Raw genomic sequence first — 23,162 nt, 5'->3', positions numbered from 1 at the left:
CTAAGTTACTCATCCAAGAGAAGCACCACAAGAACAAAAATGCCTCTACCAAGTACAAACTACTCTTCACTATCTTAATATCTACACAGAACAAACAGATCCTCTAAAATTTATTATTCTGACCAAAACACTTTTATCTCCCACTGCTTATTAACTAGGGTAACCAGTTTCTTGCTGCCCTAGGGATAGTGATGTTTTGTGGAGCCTTACAATTGTTTTATTTCTTCTTCAAAACTAGACTACCATGAGTACCATATCACAGAATCCAAATCTTTGAAATGCAAGAGTCCTCCAAGGTCAACCAGTTCAAGTCTATCACTTTACAACTAAGGAAACTAAGGCTAGGAGTTTAAAAGATTTATTCACAATGAAAGTGCCAGGATTAAGACACAGAGTTCCTGGCTTTGAGTCATGTATGCTTTCCATTGTAATGTGACACTCATGATTCCAGTTATAACACTGGAAATTCCAATAATTTGTCCTACTATCTTACTCACAAATGTTTTATCCTACAAATGTGACATTTTAAAAGAATCTTGTTTCTAGTTCTTAATCATGAGATATAAAACATTTAATAATTTGATTTTAATTTCTGAGACTAGAAAAGACAAGCAAGAGGACTAAAAACTAATATTGGATAATGTTAACAGTACATTGTGACAAGAAATTATAACATTCTAGGAAGACTGTTATAATCTTCATAGAAAAGCACTTACTCTTCCCTGCTATTCTATATTGTAGACTTTTATTCTACGTTTCATTTTATTATTGAAAAACAATGTCAGCCAATACTACAAAACCAGGAAATGAGAGAAATTAGTGAATATTATCCTATCTATTTATCCATTAAAAGAGGCTGAAATTCTCGGCATTACTACGTCAGAGAGATTCATCCTTTCGCTTTCCATCCATTTTTACCTCCATCCACCTACACTGGTTTAAAAAAAAAATTTAGCTATAATAGCAGAAGGATCTGTTAACAGTTTCCTCCAAGTGCCACTTCAGCGACCTGGGACAAGTACTTCAACAAACAAAAAAAAACTAGACATTCCTAGTAAAACTAATAGATATCTCACAAGATATGCTGGATTCACTGTAAGTTTTCTTACTTAATCTTATAAAAGTATTACCTAATTAATGAAATAACAGTAAGAATAATAACTAATTTTAAATGTTCCCACTAACATACTTACTTTTGTCTGTTGTGAGCATTTTCTTTCCTTAAATCATTGAGGTTTCTTTCAGCATTCCGAGCTGCCAACTTCAAGAAAATAACAAATTTTAAAAATACATTTATATAAACTTAAAACATAAGCATAAACATGTCAATATAAACACTCATTAAATTTTTTAAAAAAAATATATATATATATCACAAAAATGGTATACAAATCATAATCACTTAAGTAAGAAAAAGTGTAAGACTTGGACTCTGAAAGATCAGAATTTCTGTATCTACTCTTTACCCTCTAGTCATATGATCTTAGGCTGTTTCCTCATCTATAAATCTGGATTATAATACCTACTTTACAGAGTTACTGAGTAGAATGAACAAGTAATGTATGTAAAAGGCCTTTAAGTACAGTGCCTAGAACATAAGAGATTTTAATAAACATCCTATCTTTTTATTATTGTAGTTGAGACTCTATTATCCCCCTACCCTCAAATCTCTAAAGTTGACAGTCTGAGCCATGTCCTTGTCCCCACCCATCCTGAGGTCAAACATTCAGAGCCTCATGGACTCTAAACTCAGCCAGTCTGGGTTCTATCTGATTGGGTGATTAGTTCCTTGAAATGAACACTTTTTCCCTAAAAAACAAGTTAAACTTTGTTACCACATGACTTTTCAGAAACTAATATGAGCCTCTCCTATTAACTGTCTTCTGCCCAGACCCCAGTCTGCTCCTATGGGTAGCTCAGCTCTGGAGCATGTGACAAGCTACTGCTCAGTGTCACTTTCATTCCCTCTACCAATCCCAATTCAGCTAAAAACACACCTTGTCTGTGGAGCTTCTCCCAGGTGACCTTCCTGATACATAATTCTTTAGCCTGTGTGGTTCCTTGGGTTTTCCTGCCTGTCCTGTGCTCTAGAACACGTGAGGACAGATATATCCTAGGTTGTCATCTGGCTGTCCCGGATCTGTATATCCAGCTGCTTAACTGTCTGTTTGTAGCCTCTACCCATGTCGTCTGAGATAACCTTTACCTTAGGAGACTTTACTAAATATGCAGGGGTGAGGAAGGGATGTAGAATTGTTGCCTCTGGGTCTCAGCATATTCCCTTCTTGGCCATTGTTGTTTGTGGTTTTTATTCTAATCTCTACAAGTCAGTGTCCCTCTAAGATCTGTAAGATGTTCCTGCTGCCCTTCCAGAAACAGCCTTCTTACCAACTTACCCTGGGACTGTGTGTGGACCTCTCCATCTTCAAAGAGTAATCTACATCTAAGTATTTTACAAGTGGTGAGGAGTGGTTAACTAAATTCATCTCCAAGCCCAGCTTAATTTAGTAACAAATTTTCATTTGAACCCACAATACCAAAGCATACAGAATCTTGCAACTGAGGAGGACCTAATCTCTCACCCTACCTAATAGGTGAGATACCTCTCAACATACCTAATCTCTCACCCTAGGCAGGAATCTCCACTCCAACATGTCTAAGAAACATCTATCAAGTTTCACTATAACAATAACAACAGTTAACATTCACTGAATGTATACTGTGTGTCAGGCATTTGGCAATAACCTTACATGAATTTAATCATCCCAATAACCCTATGAAATAGGTACTATTGATATCTCTATCTTACAGATAAGAAAACTGATGATAGGTGATGGAGCGAGGACACCAGCCAAGACAGCCTAATTCCAGACTCCATGTATTCACTCACTGTGCAAACTGCCTACTGTTGAAGACTCCTAATGCCAAGTACTCCAAAGGCCAGCTATTACAACAGTACTATATGTTAGAGTGTCTTTCTTATAATTAGTCAAAATCTGCATCCTTATCACTTCCCCACACAGTCAGTTCCTCTGGAGCACAGATACACTATTTCTCATAATGACCCTTTTCTTAATGTGTACCCAGTAATTCAACACTGAGAATCAGGTAACAGAACTTTATGAATTTTAGAACTAGAAGGGGCTTTGAAGATCACTTAATCTAATCCCACTGTTACACAAACGAGGAAATAGGCCCAAAGAATTTTAAGTAGCTGGTCCACAACTAATCAGTGGCAATTTAGTGCCCTGAAACAATCAATCCATGATTATATCACCTTCCCTATGGAGCATAAACTCCTTTCAAAGAAGCAATGTGATAAAAGCAAAGAAGGAAAAATCAAATTTTTTCAATAACTGTGTTGGAACAAACTGTTTAGTTCACAAGGAACATAATTTCGCTACTTGTAAAATTAAAAGAAACTGATTTTTTAGAATACTATATTTTCATCTAATTTAAGTAAGCAACATATCTTCTGAAAAAAAAATACAATTTGACAAAAGAGACTTAAGGAAATTTAAAACTTACCCAATTATCATGTGCTTTTTTCTCATGGGAAATAATCTGAAAAAGAAAGTAATTAAAATGCCACTAACAATTATTTTTCTTAAGTAAAAGACATTCATATCTACCACTATGATGTAGCACACAACTCAAAAATATCCCAAGCATCTCTGAAGAGTAGGCAACATTTTCAAAGCAAATTTTCATGTATAATTATATTTTAAAATAAAAACTGAATGTAAAGACAATTACATTTTTTGTCTAGTAAACTTTTACTTTATGCAATAATCAACAGGAATTGCCAGTTAACATATAACTAGCCTGACTGAGTATGAGACCCCACTGTTGATACACGTTTATGTGATGCACTCCACCTTCTCAAAGCAGCAGGAGATATGGCAATTTTATTTTTTTGAGATGGAGTCTCAGTCTGTCACCCAGGCTGGAATGCAAGTGACGCAACCTCAGCTCACTGCAACCTCTGCCTCCAGGGTTCAAGCGATTCTCCCGCCTCTCCCTCCCAAGTAGCTGAGATTACAAGCATGTGTCAACATACCTGGCTGATTTTTGTTTTTGTTTTGTTTTTTTTAGTAGAGACAGGGTTTTGCCATGTTAGCCAGGCTGGTCTCGAACTCCTGACCTCAAGTGATCCACCCACTTCAGCTTCCCAAAGTGCTGGGATTACAGGCGTGAGCCACTGCACCCAGCCAATATGGCAATTTTAAATAAGATTTCTTATCCCAGAATCTTTGGCTCCTGGGAAGTGTCCCACCGCCACATGCAACACCTCAAAAGAGGTGTGCAACTGGTAATTATATTCCTGCATCAATTCAAACAAATCAGAATTGTTTTCAATTATACATATATATATATACACACACACACATATATATACCTGCCCTTGATAAGAATGAATAGTTCTCTCCAATTCTTCTTCAAGATCTTTGGCTCGCTTTCTAAATGGAATGAATAATTATTCTACTATTAACATATAATATGAAATGACAGAACATACTCTCTACTAAAAAATATTTATTAGAAAACCTGGAATGCTCTATTTCATGTGTAAAAAAAAAAAAAAAAAACTCCAGAATTCCACATTTAGAAATAATCACCTCTGAGAGGTTCTACAGTAAATTTTTTCCTAAAGTAATTTTAACATTGATTACAACATAATACTAGTACTTGAGTTTACCTAAACCAAAAGTCACGCAAATATTTACGTGGTATATTGTGTTGTTTTCATTTTTAAGAAGAATGATCCTAGAAGATTCATTCAGATGTTGGTAGTCTTTTTTTTTTTTAAACGGAGTGCCGCTCTTGTTGCCCAGGATGGAGTGCAGTGGCGCAATCTCAGCTCACTGCAACCTCCGCCTCCAGGGTTCAAGCGATTCTCCTGCCCCAGTCTCCTGAGTAGCTGGGATTACAGGTGCCTGCCACTACGACGGGCTAATTTTTTTGTATTTTTAGTAGAGATGGGGTTTCATCATGTTGGCCAGGCTGGTCTCAGAACTCCTGACCTCAGGTGATCCACCCACCTCGGCCTCCCAAAGTGCGGGGATTACAGGCGTAAGCTACCGTGCCCAGCCAGATGTGGAGAGTCTTAATAGAATTCTAGGAAATTAGCAATCGTTGTGAAGTAAAATTTTACTTGTTACTTTTATGAGACTAATAAGATAACTTATTTTGGATAAAACTCAAGCTTACTGAGGCAAAATGAAGTATCACAACTATTCGGGATACTGCTGAATCGTGCCCCTTTTCTTCTCTATATTTTCTATTTCCTGGGATCTCGTAAATCAAACCAAGGTAAAATCTAGATTTATAGTCTTAAATACTTCAGAATGCTCTGTGGCTCACTCTTCTTTTTGTGGCACACCTATTGATTCACTAATATTACATACATTCTTCTCCATTTGAACCAATGAGGAAAGACCTTAAAATTAAAATCTATTCATATTGACACTAACATGAAATAGAATTGTCCATATTCAACTTTGAGAGATTTTAAAAATCGCACAGCCTGAAAGAAAAACATTTTTCCTTTTTATATTTTCTGTATAATTGCTGAGCAAGAAATCTGAATGAAAAGTGATGAGACAAAAATATATTTTTTTTGTCTGTACCACCTGTCAGATTTTAAAATGTTTTCTATTTTCATTTATTATTTTTTCTGGCATTAAGTTTTTTAGATACTCTTCCCATCCCAATAAAGAAACCGGGAAAACGTATTTAATACCTATAGGTCTCCAGCTCTTCAGTGGCATGGCTGATCTTTTCGTCTACTTTAGAAAGTTTCTCTTCTTTCTCTAACCGGTAATTTTCCTCTACTGTTAATTTCCTTAAAAACAAAAAATGTTTTAATTCTCTTAATACATGTCATAAGATAATCAATTCTTTTTAATTGTAGCAAAACTGGTGATTCCTATAAAATGATTTCTAAAATACCACTGAAAACATTACCTACAAGGAAAAAAAAAGTACCTGTATAAATATTCCTGGTGTGAAATTTAATATTAAAAACCGAAATTGTAAAGCATTGTGCCTAATACACAACTACTAACAGTTTCAAGAGTTTTCTATATAAATTTATCTTAAAAACAGGATCAAAGATATATTTAATAAAAACTATTATGACTATCACTTATCAAGTCTTTCTGTATAAACAAGCATGACATTTGCTAGTAAGAAGTCACCAATTAATCAAATGTGTTTCATTAATTTTTATATTGGTTAGTGTTAGGCTTCCAGGTGAGTATACACACACACACACACACACACACACACACACACACACACACAATTATAATTACAATGAACCCAAAGTAAAGAGTAGTAGTAGCAGTCCTATTTACTACATCTAGTTCTATTAATAATAACTTATTGAGCCATTAGTATGTGCCAAAAACTGTTCTTAGACTTTTGCATGTATTATTTAATTACCACAACAGCTCTACAAGAAGGGTGGTACTGTTATTCCCATCTTACAAAAACGAAAATGAAGCACAGAGAAATCATTAAACCAAGGCCTAGAGCTCATGAGCAGTGACTCTTTTATGCTGTAACACCCATGTTGTTTCATTTCACATACTGTCATTAATAACCTTGGTCACCCAAGAAACATTTATTGAATACCACAGGAAAACACATTGAGTCCTAAATAGGTAACTTCCCTCCATCATGAATTTTGAGAAGGAACAAGACAAACGACTGAAGAAGTCTTGCGGCATAGCAGTAAATGTTTTGTATTCTACACACTACATTACCTATTGCTTAGAAAGCATTCCCTAAAGTCAATCACATTCATGGACGTTGTAAAAAAAAATAAGTCATCTCCTTAGGAAAAGCACGAAAGTGCGATGGGCATGGATATGGAAGAGAGATGTGCTTTTACAGACCGTGTAGACTGAAGATAGCTAGAAATTCTTTGACACCCCTCCTGATAAAAGGTGAGGTCTATATAACTTCCCATTGAATTTGGGTGGGCCTATTAATAATAGAAATTACACTGTGAAAGGAGACCTGAGGATATGACTTAAAAATATCATATCTTGGCCAGGTGCAGTGACTCATGCCTATAGTCCCAGCATTCTCAGAAGTTGAGGCAGACAGATCATGAGGTCAGGAGTTTGAGACCAGCCCGGCTAACATGGTGCAATCCCGTCTCCACTAAAAATACAAAAATTAGCCGGGTGCGGTGGCGGGCGCCTGTAGTCCCAGCTACTCGGGAGGCTGAGGCAGGAGAATGGCGTGAACCCGGGAGGCGGAGGTTGCAGTGAGCCAAGATCGCGCCACTGCACTCTAGCCTGGGGGTCAGAGCGAGACTTCATCCCCCAAAAAAAAAAACAAAAGTAACACATCAAGCTTGTAGGTCCTACCATTTCATTTGTTTCCACTATTAAATTTGGGAAAACGGTATATCAGTCATGAAAAACATCAGGCCAACATCTAGACTGAACTTAAATTATACTATATGCAGCAAAAATACAAATTTAACATTTCACTGGTACTATCAACTCAATATTCTACTCTGAAGAAGTACCAATGGCATAATTCACTGAATTTCAGTAGCAAGTAGTTTAACTTAAATATAAGAAGGAAATTTAAAATATTTTAGGAATTTAAAATAATTTCAAACTAATGAATGAAATCATGTGAACAACACACACAACTAGGATACTACTCAGTTTCCTATCCTTTAAAAATCTAAAGAAAATACCTTTTCTTTGAAATGTTAAATATTACTCATCAAAATTCTATAACCAACCATATACTTTTTTTATTCAAAAGATACACTCAAAAATATTTCTTTCACCTCAATCACTTATATCCAAGTTTTACTTTAATACCTTTCATTCTAACATAAAAAGAAGGGCCCACTCATAGGTATACTGGCTGAAAAACCATGAGATTATACTGTAATTCTTCCATTTTGCCAAGTTTATTCTCTTGCATACCCTGAGCAGTCCCAAATGGCCAAAGGTTCATAACAAATAACAACTTTTTAATTGTGAACTGAATCCAAATCATGACTGAAGTACAGAACTTGGCAGTGAATGAGCCAAGCACTACCCAGCATCCTGATCTCAAAGAAGCATTAGTACTCTCTACCAGTTTCCAAATATATAAAGTAGACTGTCATTATTTGTGCTAGTTATGTTCCACAAAGTCACTATAAATCGTAAATTAGCAAATACTAGATCACTGCTCCCAAGGGTAATACAGGGTTAGCTTCCTGCTATAGCCTCTGGTCACAAATATTTTCTCAACCAACCAATATATAACCTTGTTTTTTTGTGCGCTTCTGTTTAAAGATACCTTATTTAACATATATTGTTAATTTATTGACATTGAACTCACAGCCAAAAGCACTGTACTTCATGCCTAAACAAAGGTTATCTAACACATGTATTTTCTCTGTAACACACATCACAGCCTTCTTGTGCTTCAAAACACCACATAGCAGTTCAGCACTATGCTTAGGGGGCATTTAAAACAGCTTAATCACCAGCAAAAAGCATAAAAATGTAAAAAATGAGGTACTAAATATACTGTAAAAGGACACTTGTTTGCAGAATGAGAGATGAAACAAGAAAGCAGAGCATTGCCTTGTTTGACCTCAGCTGGGAACATGCACATTGGGCAACTCCAATTTTTCATCATTCGGAATGTGTTCATGAATGGCTGCAAAAGCTCTGCATGTATTGATCTGATTTACAAATAAATTTTAGCAAGTAAGTGAATTCACAAATACAGATTCTATAAATAATGAAGAACAACTGTAATAACTTTCATTAAGAGCCTAAAGGAACCTGAAAGTCTGTTACATCTTATTACCCTTTACAATGAAAAAAATATGTGCTATTTGAAAATCTAGAGTCTTCAGATATCTCAAGGGTCTTCAGTGTACTTAGGCATTTAGGCAACAGCATGCACACACACACTCTCCTTCACTCCAATATATAAAGGCACTGAACATATTTGTACATATATTCAACAAACATGTACTGAACAGCTATCATGTGTCTCACGTGCTTTAGGCACTGGGAACACAGAAGTGAAGAAAATAATTCTCTCTGAGTTCATATTTAATGTAGGGAAGATAAAAGAAAGAAAAGCAATCAATCATCAGAGGACAATAAGAGCTATGAGGCAAAATAAGGGGATGAAGAATAGCAGGTATTATTTTAGTTAGAGTAGCCAGGGAAGGATTCTTTGAGGTAACATTTGAACCCAGGCCTAATAAAATGAAGAACTGAGCCATGCAAATATATAGGAAACATCATTCCAAGCAGAAGAAACAAGTGCAAAAGACCCTGAGGTCAATGTGCTAAAGAGCATCAAAAAGGCCAGTGTCGGATGGAGGGTACTGAGAGGAAAATGAACATGAATAAGCTAAAACTGAAGAGGTGGCCAAGGGTCCAATCCTGTACTGTCTTGTAGGCCAAGATATAAAAGCTGTGGGTTGAGTGTGATATAAAGGCACCTGGGGATTTTGAGCACAAGAGTGACCATACTCACAATTCACACTTTAAGGGTCATCCTGCATGCTGCAGAGAAAACAAAGTGCAGGAGAAAAGGTGGAAAGGAGGAGACTACTCATAAGGCTACTGTAATAAGCCAGATGTTAACTACTGATGACTAGACTAATAAGGGAGATAGTAAAAAGTGATCAGATTCAGGCTATAAAAAAGCTGACAGGATTTAATGACAGAATAAATACGAGATATAAAAGCAAGAAAGAAGTCAAAAATGGCTTGAGGAGCCACCCTATATAACTAAGTAAAGGACACTGCCATTTACTAAGACAAGGAACACTTGGGCAGAAGCAACTTGCACAGAACAGAGAAATCCGTTTTACATATATCAGAGATGGAATTAAATGGGCAGTTCGATCAAGAGTGTCCACTCAGAAACCCTGCCAGTATTAGGAAGTTTAAGGTAATAATTTGCTGACTACTTACTAGAAGCTAAAGAGGATTCGTTAACTAGCTTGGAAATTCCAACATCATTTACAATATTTTCTTTGTTGAAAACAGAAGTGTTTCCAGATTTATTGAAAAGTATTCCAGATCAAATACCTTTCTTAAAAATAAGTTGATGACACACAATCTAATCACAAATTGAGAACTTTCAGTAATCGCTACAGGTAACCATGTAACATGTATCCCTAAAGCTATTTTACTTGCTATTCAATGGAGTTAACATAATTTTGATTACCTGTGGAGTTTCATTTCATTTTCTTGATATAATTCAGTCATTACTTTTAGTTTCTGTTGAAGCTTCTGATTCTCATTTTCAAAATGTGTGTTTTCTGACTGCAAAGATGCTTGTTCAGTCTGAAGACTTTTAATATGCTCTATATAAAAAGTTTAAGTCATAATCAAAGGAGTAAACATTTTGAGTTGCATACTAACATTTCAGAAACATAAAAATTACTAAAAATAATAAATTATTAATAAACTGAACTCTATCCAATAACAGAAAATCTATAAGGTATTTTGATTACCTGAATGCTTTTATTGTTATTAGTTGATTGACACATAAAAACTGTACATATTTATGTGGTACAGTGTGATATTTCAATACAAGTATTCAATGTGTAATAATCCTATCAGGGTAATTAGCATATCCATCACCTCTAACATTTGTCATTTGTTTATGTTATAAACATTCAAAATCCTCTCTTCTAGCTATTTAAAAATAACAATATGACAAAGTAGATCTAAGAAAAAGAAAAATAAATATAAAGTTAACTAGTCACCCTATAGTGCTATAGAACACTAGAAATCGTTCCACCTATCTAGTTATAATTTTGTATCTGCTAACTAACCTCTCCCTAATCCGCTACCCTCTATATTTCCCAACCTCATATTACTATTACTATTCCACTCTCTACTTGTATAAGATCAACATTTTTAGCTCCCATATATGAGTGAGAACATGTGCCATTTCTCTTTCTGGTGTGGCTTATTTCACTTAAAATAGGCTCACTCATGTTGCCACAAAACAGGATCCCATTATTTTTTGATGACTGAATAGTGTTCCACTGAGTGTATTAATATTTTAATTAAGGAGCTATATAAATTGTTTTAATTTTGGCCGGGCACAGTGGCTCATGCCTGTAAATTTCAGCACTTTGGAAGGCCGAAGTGGGTGGATCACTTGAGGCCAGGAGTTCAGTATCAGCCTGGTCAACATGGCAAAACCCTGTCTCTACTTAAAATACAAAAATTAGTCAGGTGTTGTGGGGCACGCCTGTAATTCCAGCTACTTGGGAGGCTGAGGAAGGAGAACTGCTTGAACCTGGGAGGCAGAGCTTACAGTGAGCCAAGATCACACCAATGCACTCCAGCCTGGGTGAAAAAGCGAGACCCTGTCTCCAAAAAAAAAAAAAAAAAAACTTCTAATTTTTATTATTATTTAGAGGATTCCCAAAACCTTAAACATTCTAATTCTAGCATCTAATTTTCAATTTTGGAGCTAAATGCCACTAACTTTCTCAGGAAGGTCTTGGAGATAAGAGTTTTAAAGGGAGATATTGTAGTTCAACATTCCCTGTAAAACTATTTCCAGGTGATGAATAATGCCTGTTTTTATCTAGTAAAAACTTTCTCTCTCAATAAATACTTAAATTCTACCTAGCCCTCCCTTTTAAGCTAAAATTTTGACATGTAAGTCAAGCCAGAATTCTGGATCTTCTCATAACAAACGCTCAAACATACTCCTAGTTTAAAGCAGATCAAGACCAGAGAGAAAAATACCAACTTTAAGCTTTGTTTCAACTGCTAAACCATCTTTAAAAAAATCTATAAAATAAAAATGAATAATTCTAAATAATTATGAATGCTTTATAATTTATGCACCAATTTTTTTTAAAAACCTCGTTTCTCTTCTAAAATAATTACCTCAACTCTGAGCTCCTCCAAAATTGAAGTACCAACTCTGAACATCTCTAATATTAAGGTACCAAGATAATAACCTCAACTCCTCTAAGATGAAGGAAGGTATCATCTCCCATAACATGTATATGAATCACCACCACAAATCTTAACAGACAAAACTCAATCTGCCTAAAGAGGAAAGTTTTGGAAATCGTATTAACAAGCATGAAAATTTTAGTAATTACATGTAATGGTATTTAATTATTCTAAAACCCTCATGACATGGTTTGGCTTTGTGTCCCCATCCAAATTTCATGCTGAATTGTAATTCCCAATGTTAGAGGTGGGGCCTGACAGGAGGTGATTGGACCAAGGGGGTGGTTTCTAATGGTTTATCACCATCCTCCTAGTGCTGTCTCCCGCTAGGTGATAGAGTTCTCAAGAGATCTGGTTATTTTAAAGTGTGTAACACCTCCCCTTTCACTCTCTTCCTCCTGCTCCCACCATGTAAGACGTGCTAGCTTCCCCTTCGCCTTCCACCATGACTGTAAATTTCCTGACGCCTCCCCAGAAGCAGAAGCCTGTCAGCCTGCAAAACCATGAGCCAATTAAACCTCTTTTCCTTACAAATGACTCAGTTTCAGGTAGTTCTTTACAGCAATGTGAGAATGGACTAATATAACCCATTAAACATACAAACCAAAATAACAGTTTACATAAATCTTTAAATATTAAATGATTAAATGTATAGGAAATTGTATGTAACTATCTTTCCACAGAAATTTTTTAATCTACATCAGAAAAAAAAATTCACTGACCTAGGCTTTAAGCCATTGCCAAGAACAATCACATAAAGAAATTAATGTTGGGTATTATCTCTATTAAAATTCAATCATCCCTACTGTAAAACAAATAAGCAAACTACAACCCAATACTTAATTAATGTATTTATGTACTCCTTTTTTTTTTTTTGAGACAGAGTCTCGCTCAGTCACCTAGGCTGGAGTGCAGCGGTGTGATCTTGGCTCACCCCAGGTTCAAGAGATTCTCATGCTTCAGCCTCCCAAGCAGCTGGGACTACAGGCATGTGCCACCACGCCCGACTAATTTTTGTATTTTAAGTAGAGACAGCGTTTCACCATGTTGGCCAAGCTGGTCTTGAACTCCCCAGCTCAAGTTATCTGCCCACGTTGGCCTCCCAAAGTGCTGGGATTACAGGCGTGAGCCACCATGCCTAGCCATATTTTTGTACTTCTACTCTAGCTATTTTGTTTTGAATTGTGACTTAAAGACCACTGTAAATGATTACGAGAAAAGGCAGAAACAGTTTAGAGGAAAATCTTCATGCTATGAATAAAAGATCAATTACAGAAATTTATCTTTCATGATCCATTAAAAAAAGTTAGATTTGGAAGAAGAGTACAGGCAGACATAGAGTCTCCAAATATTAATCTAAGAAAAAAAACAAAGATTTGCCAGGAAACTGTATTAAGGAGTGGGACAGCTGGTGAGCAAATTTCCTTGCTACTCTGGCACTCTGTACACACGTTTTTTCAAATACCACTTCCTTGAAAGTAAGCTATCTTTTCCTTCTGTGAATCTCCCATGGTTTTTAGTACAATGCTTTACATATAGCAACATTCTCTTAAACTAATACTAATGTTTCTCTAAATCCAAAAATAATCCAATTACTAAAATCATGTGAGTAGGGATATAATTGTTTAATAACCTCTATCTTTGGTGGTTCAATCTTTTAAAATAGTATTATAAATGTAGTTCACATACTGTAGAAGTTTTTGAAAATACAGATAAGTAAAAAGAATATAAAAATCTGTCCATAATCCCATATTCAGAGATAATCATTGTTGACATTTGAGTATGTCCTTCCAAATGTATATAGTAAATCTTTTTACTTATTCTTTTTTATTTTTATAAAATGAGATGCTATTTATGCCAACTTTAAAATTTTTCAAACATATTGACGGAACTTGTTTACTTTTTGAAAATACAAACACTATCAGCAAAATAAACATAAATGTTTTCAATTAAAACAAAACCTTTGTTTCTACAGGTCTAACATCACTCTTGTATGTGCTAATATACTATGTATGTACATTAAAGGAACAAATCATACTGCAAGTAGTACCACTACTGAAGATCAATTTTTCAATTAACAGAGATTTTAAACATTAAGTTTCAATTTGCTGCTTTTTAACATCTAAAACATAACAAACACATAGCACTGTAATTCAAAGATAAATACAGTTTTACATGTGTTTTTAAAAATTTCATTATTTTAACTTCACATAAATACAGAGGAAATCAATATACCTTTAGCAACAATGACAACAAAAACCAGGACTGTTTCACAAATACCTAACAAGAACAAAAGTTAAAATATATATATAATTGGATCTTCCCAAAATTAATTCAATTAATTTTTACCATTCTCTGAAAGGAGGTGTACTTACTTAGAAAAACATCAAAAGTGTGTATATAGATGACCTACCTGTAAGCTCTTCCTTTGTTTTATCAACTTCAGATAACTGAATATAAATTTGGTTTCTTTCTCCTTCTAAGGTTTTTAAAGAAGCATTTAACTTTAAAGAAGGGAAGAAGGAGAAAAGTAACATTAATTAGTTATACAACAACAACAAAAATAACATAAAACCTCACTATAACAACCCCAACACTTTTTAAGCTCTTTTATCATTTTGATGAAATTATCACCTGGAATACAGAAACCAATAATGCAACTTCCATCTTAAAAAAACCAGCAAAGTCATCAATACTTGTAAATCTCAGAACAAGGGATAGAGAAAAGTAGTGAATGCTTTTCACTGGATGCTTAAGAAAGTGACTATTTTCATTCTATTTACTTTCAACAAAAGTTTTTATTAAAGCAGCCTTCAAACTACATTACCAAGACTTCACATAGATCAGCAAAAATGAGAATACCACTACTAGGGTGGAAAAGAGAAGGAATAAACCAGAAAAAAAGGAATCTAGTATTTACTTAAAATAGGATATAGGGCAGAAGGGGTAAGAAAATACTGAGACTAGAAGAAAAAGAATGCACTGAAGGAAGTATGAGATAAAATACAAGAAACATTTTAAATATATTCTTATCTGAAAAAATGAGTACAGAACTTGGAATTTTTTATTTTGATAAATTCCAAAAATTATATGAACTTCTAAAGTTAATAACTGAAAGTAAAAAGTAATTGACGATGAAAATTCTGGTAATTTCTTAAATATTTGTATATGGGAACAATAAAATGGATTTTTTAAACAGTTACTATAAAGGAGACATGAGTAATCCATGCTCTTTTTCTTCCTCCTTATTCTTTATATGTATCTAATAGCACAAACCTTAGCAGCATGAATCAGCTTCTTCAAAGCTCCTTTTGGAGGATTATCTACAGTGAAAATCAAAAGCACAACAATGATTTGGGAAAATAGTACAATATGACAATAGACATCAAAATGAGTTTATCAGTTCACTCAACCAGAAACTTATAATCCCTCTTCTTGCTACAATAAAGCATTTGGTATAAAGCAGAATGGCCTTGGACTTGCTTCCAGGAAGCTAAACAATAAAAGCACTGAAGTGCCATATCATTTAACAATGTTCTTCAGCTCTAACTCGAAGAACAGACTTATAACAAGGATTCGATATTCATCTAAATATAGACCACAATCGTTAACTATTCTTGGATTCTTACAGCATCCAAAATATGAGTAAAATTATAACCCAAGTTAAAACAACATTAAACAAGCATGAGTTTTCTCAAATAGAGAAAGAATTATTTCATATATGATCAAGTAGAAATGAAAAAGTATAAACAGAACTTTATATACTTATTTTAGGGATGTAATTTTTTCCAACATATTAATGTTATCATGAAAAACCTTTTAATCGCACTTTTTTCTCCTTAATAAATTTGTTAATTATGCAGGGGGTTGAGGAAGAGAACAGAAAAATAACATAAAAGTCTGAAGAACTACTACTGGGGTAAAATGAGAGAGGGGTACATGGGGCCTCTGTACTAGTTTTAGAACTCCCTATGATGCCATATTTCAAAATAAAAAGGTTTTTTTCAGGTCAAAGGAATTGGTGTGAAAATACAGTAAGTGGCTATAGTGAAACTAACTTTTGCTACTTTCACCAACTTCAGAGCACAACCAGCAGTGGCAATAACAATTTGAATGGCTAAGATTAAAAGTACTGTAACCATCTGAACCTCTGACGAAAGCAAAAGAAGTATCCTGAAGTATTCATTTATAGAACACTCATTTCTCAAACTAGTCATTCATCCATTTGATTAGCTTACAGTACAGGGAAAAACAGGTATTGAAATGATTATGATGTAATTTTGAAAGTGGCTATAATAAAGATATGTATAATACACAAAGAAAACAAAGCGGGGAGGCTGTAAGTGTGTCTGAGCAGCTGGAGAAAGACTTACTGAAAAGGCAATGCTCCAGCTGAAGCTAAACTACGAGGGATGGTGAGAAAGGACAGTATGTTGCAGACAGACAGAATGTGCCAAAGTAAAAGCATATAAAGAACATGGTGCACATAGGGGAAAAAAAGGAAATAGAAGAGCTAGTCACCATTTTAGCAAAAGGAGATGAGTCATGACTTAATACCTAAGTAAGCACCATTTTCTGATTCACTGTTCATTTCTAATTCCAAGTTATCATCATCCATTATGTCTTCTCCAAGCACAGCAGCCCAATCTTTCATCTTTAGCAAGCGTTCAGTCAGAGTCTTGACATTTAACAAAGGGGAAAAACAGAGAGAGTAATGCCTTATGCTAAGAGCCTTACAACTTCTGAATGTCCAGTTATAGTTTAAAAATCAATCCACATAAATAACAACACAAGAGCTCTTATTTTCCACCTCCTAAGATATTGTAGTCTTGAGAAATGATAACATTTATTGACTATTAAACTCTGCAAGATAAAAACCAAAACTAGTTATTCCCAAATCAAGTATAGTACATATTAATATCATGCAACTAAAAAGCAGTAAAATATTTTTGTATATGACATTTCTCACATGCCACAAATAACAGTGGCCTAATTAACATAAGAGTAAATTCTGTGTGACACCAAACACATCTACAGTGAGATACATAATGTATAAAAAGATCGTAGATTTTTACTTGATTTATTCAAGGAAACAATTAGCTGAGGAGTTCAACTGAGATAAAGACATTTATAAAATAGAATTTGAATGGAACATTAGAGGTTTTCCAAAAGTACTTTTTGAATTTTGTTGAATAAAGAATATTTTCCAACACTACAGATAATAAAATGACGTGTCACGTATTCCTCTGGAGGAACCCACCTAAAAATAATGCACTGCTCTACAATTTTCACCCTTCGATCTCCTCCCTCTCTTCAGAGTTCCAAGCACAAATAACATGGCCTATACCTTTCAGCAGAGCTTGAGGTTAGCATTTCATTCTTGTTATCTTTAAAAGAATCCCAAACCCTTCAGTAGAGGAAGTTTAGAAAAAATAAAACAATATGTCACAGCCGGGTGCGGTGGCTCACGCCTGTAATCCCCACACTTTGGGAGGCTGAGATAGGTGGATCATCTGAGGTCAGGAGTTCAAGACTAGCCTGGCCAAAATGGTGAAACCCCGTCTTTACCAAAAATACAAAAAAATTAGCCAGGCATATTGGCACATGCCTGTAGTCCCAGCTACTCAGGAGGCTGAGGCAGGAGAATCACTTTAACACAGGAGGCAGAGGTTGCAGTGAGCTGAGATGGTGCCATTGCACTCCAGCCTGGGCAACAAGATTGAAACTCTGTCTCCAAAAAATATATATATACACACACACACATATTTACTTTATATATATATAATTTATATATATATAGGACTTTATATACATATAAGTATACATATTATATATATTATATATTTAATATATATTTTTATATATAATATATATTATGTACTAAATATATGTGTATGTGTGTGCCAAATTCTGAATAAAAGCTGGAATTTTGAAAATATTCTTAGCAGCAATATAACTAGCATAAATCCATCACTTTCAATATGACAACATCACTGTGTAAATTATAGAACATTAGCTTTACATAGTATTTGATACATGTGAGTATCTGTATTTACCAGCATTAAGACTTTTTAAATGAGTAGGAAATGAAAAAAGTCAAAAAATCCAAAGCGTAATATCGATTATTTTATTCCTACAATTAGAGTCAAGTTTCAATTAAATTTATTTTTTAAAAGTATTCCTCTCCATGAAAGTACATACACCAGTTAAAGATATTCAATTAATATATATAACTATGTGTCCAATTTCTCAAACTCTTCCAACCTCCTAACAGGAGCAGATAGCATCCTGAAGAGAAACAGTAAAAACCATTATTTTTATTTCTTTATTAAATACCTAGGCTAAAATACAGAGAAGAAAACAGGACACACAGAATATTCATATAAGTATGTATGTGTGTATGTGCATGTACATACTGCAAATATGTAAGTATTCAAGAAACATTTGAAAATCTGGCCAAATACGTTATAAAAATATGTTGTGAAAATAAAAGCTGCTAAAAACTAGTTTTCAAACTTCAGAGTTAGTGTAAAATTCTAGCCAACTTGGTCACTAAAACCAGTAGAGCCATTTACCTTGATGTGATTTTCTTTATCATTTAGAACCTGTTCTGCGTGTACTTTGGAGTCTTCAAATGTTATTTTCTGTTTATTAAGTTCACTCACTTGTTCTTTCCATACTTCAGCTTCTTGCAAAAGCTGAAAATGAAAATTTTAAAAATGCAACTCATTACGTAAGTGAATCATTGAAAGATACTAAGAAGGCACTGTGTAGCCACTTAAAAAAGAAAGACATGGCTCCTGTTTTCAAAGAACTTTCAAAATGGGGTAGTGTAAAATAACACACACATTCTTCAACTAGTTTATATCATATATTTATATCAAATAAAGGTTTTCTGAGTTATACATATCTTAGATTTGATCATTTCTTACCGTTCCTCATATCCCATATAAAATGTCATGCCTTACTTGCATTAAAATTTATTTTTTAAATCATTGTGCAATTTTGTACTTAAAATAACTAATCTTTAGAAATACCACCAGCCTGGCCAACATGGTGAAACCCCGTCTCTACTAAAATACAAAAATTAGCTGGGCGTGGTGACACATGCCTGTAGTCCCAGCTACTCGGGAAGCTGAGGCAGTAGAATCACTTGAACCCAGGAGGCAGAGGTTGCAGTGAGCTGAGATTGTGCCACCGCACTCCAGCCTGGCAACAGAAAGAGACTCCATCTCAAAGAAAAAATAATAATAATAACATTAATCTAGAACAGACCAGATTCTGCACAAACAGTATTCTACTACATATACTACATATACAGGAAAGTATATTCTACTACATACACTACATATATTCTACTACATATACTACATATACAGGAAAGTATATTCTGCTACATACACTACATATATTCTACTACATATACTACATATACAGGAAAGGAAAGCCTTTCTGAACATGACAAAAAGTAAAGATCATCATAAAAGGCAGACTTGACTATATAAAGCTTAAAAGCTTCACAAATCAAATATAACACAAATGAAATTTAAAGACAAATAACTAGAAAGGAATCCTTTTTTTTTTTTTTTAGAGGCAGGGTCTCATTCTCTCATTCAAACTGGACCACAATCTTAACTACTGGGCTCAAGATATTCTCTCACCTCAGCTTCCCAAGCAACTAGACTACAAACACATGTCACCATACCCTGCTAATTTTTTTATTTTTATTTTTTGTAGAATCAGGGTCTTGCTCTGTTGCTCAGACTGATCTTGAACTCCTGGCCTCAAGTGATCCTCCCACCTGGACCTTCCAAATCACTGGGATTACAGGTGTGACCCACTGCACCCCAACAAGAAAGTATTCTCGTAACATTTGTAGCAGAAGGTTAATAACCTTAGCATGCAAAGAGCTCTTAGACCTCAATAAGAAAAATAGGCAAAGAAAAAAAAAGACTGAGCGGGCAATTCACAAAAGAAATGGCTCATATATATGAAAAAGTCTAAATTTATTCAGTCTTTGAAACTATGTTCTACCAAACAGTAATTATTGGATTTCTCTGCAAAACTAAGGCTTCATTAGCATATTTCCTAACACATGAAAAGTAACCCTTTTCTATGTATATATAACAGAATCAGATGATACAGGTAAAAACAAATGAGAATTCAGGAAACAATTCACATTTGGTGATTAGGTCATCTCTCATGAGGCAATAAAGTGACTTGAGTACACAGTATGCAGTATTAAAACATGAGAGAAGGAGTGTATTAGAACATGGCATCAGTGAATACAGTTTGTTTCAAGAACTTTGATTATTACAAGGGAGTTAGATGAAAGCAGTTGTAAAGAGTAAGACTAATCTAGGTGAAATATTTTCCAAGGTGGAAAAGGTAACTATTGATCATAACATGGCAAATTTAACACGGGGTTTACCACCACTTTCTACTCAAATCTATTAAAATGGCAGAAAACAGATTATTTTTTTCAAACGCATAAACCCACGAGGAAAAAAGAATAGGAGATGAGACAAAAGATAACTGTAGAAGTAGAAAATGGAAAGAGATGGAAGTGTGATAAAAAGACTCAACCTACTAGAGAGAACTAAAATCTAAGCCAGAACGTAGGAACACCCAAAAGTAGGCTGATTTGATATACCCCAGAAAGACTCATGATTTGAAGGCACAAATAGTAGGGAAAATAAGCAGGATTGGAAAAAAGGAGGACTGGCCAAAAGTCTGTATAAAAAGCAGTTGGAAAGCCTCCCGTGACATAAATATATACACATTCTTATTCTCTCATTCATTCTCTCTCTCTCTTACACACACACACACACACAAACAAACACACACACACAAACAAACACACACACACACACACACACACAAAACCCTACTGGGTTATTCTTTGGAGAGGTAGAACCTGAGACTCTGGGACATCTATCCAGGTGAAGGTGGAAATAACATACTGAAAACATAAAAGTACTGAGAGGAAACTGACTTACTGAACAGTCAGACACCAGCACTCTTTACCTGACTGAGTTGCAAGACTGTTGGCAAATAGGCTTACATCTCCCAAATGGGAAATGTGGAGGACTCATCCCCGTGCAAACGGTCGTCAGATACCAACAACTGAGAATCCTCCAATTATAAATACCCTAACCTGGCCAGGCGCAGTGGTTCCTGCCTGTAATCCCAGCACTCTGGGAGGCCAAGGCAGGCAGATCACTTGAGGTCAAGAGTTCAAGACCAACCTGGCCAACATGGTGAAACCCCATCTCTACCAAAAACACAAAAATTAGCCAGATGTGGTGGTGCATGCCTGTAATCCCAGCTACTTGGGAGGCTGAGGCAGGAGAATCACTTGAACCCAGGCAGCAGAGGTTACAGTGAGCCGAGATAGCGCCCTGAACTCCAGACTGGGTGACAAAGTGAGACTCTGTCTCAAAAAAAAAAAAGAAAAAAAGGAAAATAAATACTCTAACCAGAATATCCTGTAGAAAAGCCCGCCAAGAGCTGGGTGCAATGGCTCACGCTTGTAATCCCAGCACTTTGGGAGGCCGAGGCGAGTGGATCACCTGAGGTCAGTTCAAGACCAGCCTGGCCAACATGGTGAAACCCCATCTCTAGTAAAAATACAAAAAATTAGCCGGGCGTGGTGGCAGATGCTTATAATCCCAGCTTGGGAGGCTGAGGCAGGAGAATCACTTGAACCCAGGAGGCGGAAGTTGCAGTGAGCCAAGATCACTCCAGCCTGATCAGCAAGGCGAGACTCTGTCTCAAAAACAAAAAAACAACAAAAAAAAAAACAAAACAAAAGAAAAGAAAACCCCGCCAGTGACCAGGCATGGTGGCTCGCACCTGTAATCCCAGCACTTAGGGAGGCCAAGGCGGGTAGATCATGAGGTCAAGAGATGTGTAATGATCCGTGATTTCAGAGAAGAGGAAACAATAAAAAGATATTAAAAGCTTCCAGGGAGGAAAAAAGCAGATTACCAAATATATCCAATTATTTGAATAGCTTCTGACTTATTAAAAGCAATACTGGAAAGTCAAGACAATGGAGTGACAGTGTCAAAATTTTGAGGAAAAAAAAATATGCCAACCCAGAATATATTCAACCAAAATATCAAGAAGTATGAGAAGCAAGACATTTCCAGGCGTGTAAGTTCTTAAAAAATTACTTCCTATACCTCTTCCTCAGAAAGTTAACCAAAAGAATTAACCACAAAAGAGCTTAGATATGGGAAATAGAAGATCTAACACAGGAGAAAGACGAGGAATCTTTAGGATGGGGGTGAAGTGAAATCTCGGGACACAGAACAGAACACACACCTACAGAATAAGTTCTTATTAAACCAGGAGAGGCCCGAGAAAAAAACTGCTTCAAGAAAAAGAAAACGAAATTAACATATTAAACAAAGCATTTGAAGGCATGAATAAGATACCTGTATCTCTAGAAGACAGTGTACAGATGAACCAGGTAAGTATACAAGAAACAAAACAATTATTAACTCTAAGGAAAATATTGAATAAGACAGAATATGTAATAAGAACAAACCACGAGGCCAGGTGCAGTGGCTCACGCCTATAATCCTAGCACTTTTGGAGGCCGAGGCGGGCGGATCATGAGGTCAAGAGATCGAGACCATCCTGGTCAACATGGTGAAACCCCGTCTCCACTAAAAATACAAAAATTAGCTGGGCATAGAAGCGCGTGCCTGTACACACGCCTGTAGTCCCAGCTACTCAGCAGGCTGAGGCAGGAGAATTGCTTGAACCTGGGAGGCAGAGGTTGCAATGAGCCAAGATCACACAACTACACTCCAGCCTGGCAACAGAGTGAGACTCCGTCTTAAAAAAAAAAAAAAAAAAACAACAACAACAACAACAACCCATGTGGCTCTGGTGTGAGTAATATTTGGATAATTATAATAACTTAATCGGGCCGGGCGCGGTGGCTCAAGCCTGTAATCCCAGCACTTTGGGAGGCCGAGACGGGCGGATCACTAGGTCAGGAGATCGAGACCATCCTGGCTAACACAGTGAAACCCCGTCTCTATTAAAAAATACAAAAAATTGCCGGGCGAGGTGGCGGGCGCCTGTAGTCCCAGCTACCTGGGAGGCTGAGGCAGGAGAATGGCGTAAACCCGGGAGGCGGAGCTTGCAGTGAGCTGAGATCCG

The 23,162-nt window shown here is 35.7% G+C and overlaps 1 protein-coding gene across 12 annotated transcripts in view; it reads right to left on the bottom strand.

Moving 5' to 3' along the window:
• The window catches only part of MIA2 (MIA SH3 domain ER export factor 2), a 117,834-nt gene that overhangs the window by 33,550 nt on the left and 61,122 nt on the right, over nucleotides 1-23,162 (bottom strand). For all 12 annotated transcript variants that reach the window (XM_015143540.3, XM_077937836.1, XM_077937837.1 and 9 more), the window contains 9 exon segments: nucleotides 18,560-18,682; nucleotides 16,542-16,662; nucleotides 15,261-15,307; nucleotides 14,398-14,488; nucleotides 10,225-10,363; nucleotides 5,744-5,845; nucleotides 4,400-4,460; nucleotides 3,529-3,564; nucleotides 1,194-1,261 (listed from right to left, as the gene is read on the bottom strand). In XM_015143540.3, coding sequence (XP_014999026.3) covers nucleotides 1,194-1,261; nucleotides 3,529-3,564; nucleotides 4,400-4,460; nucleotides 5,744-5,845; nucleotides 10,225-10,363; nucleotides 14,398-14,488; nucleotides 15,261-15,307; nucleotides 16,542-16,662; nucleotides 18,560-18,682 — 788 coding nt within the window.

This window comes from Macaca mulatta, chromosome 7 (assembly GCF_049350105.2).
Source record: "Macaca mulatta isolate MMU2019108-1 chromosome 7, T2T-MMU8v2.0, whole genome shotgun sequence".
In the NCBI taxonomy this organism is placed as follows: Eukaryota; Metazoa; Chordata; class Mammalia; order Primates; family Cercopithecidae; genus Macaca; species Macaca mulatta.
Note: the sequence above shows the minus strand (reverse complement) of the source record. Positions and strands in the feature narration are given on the sequence as shown.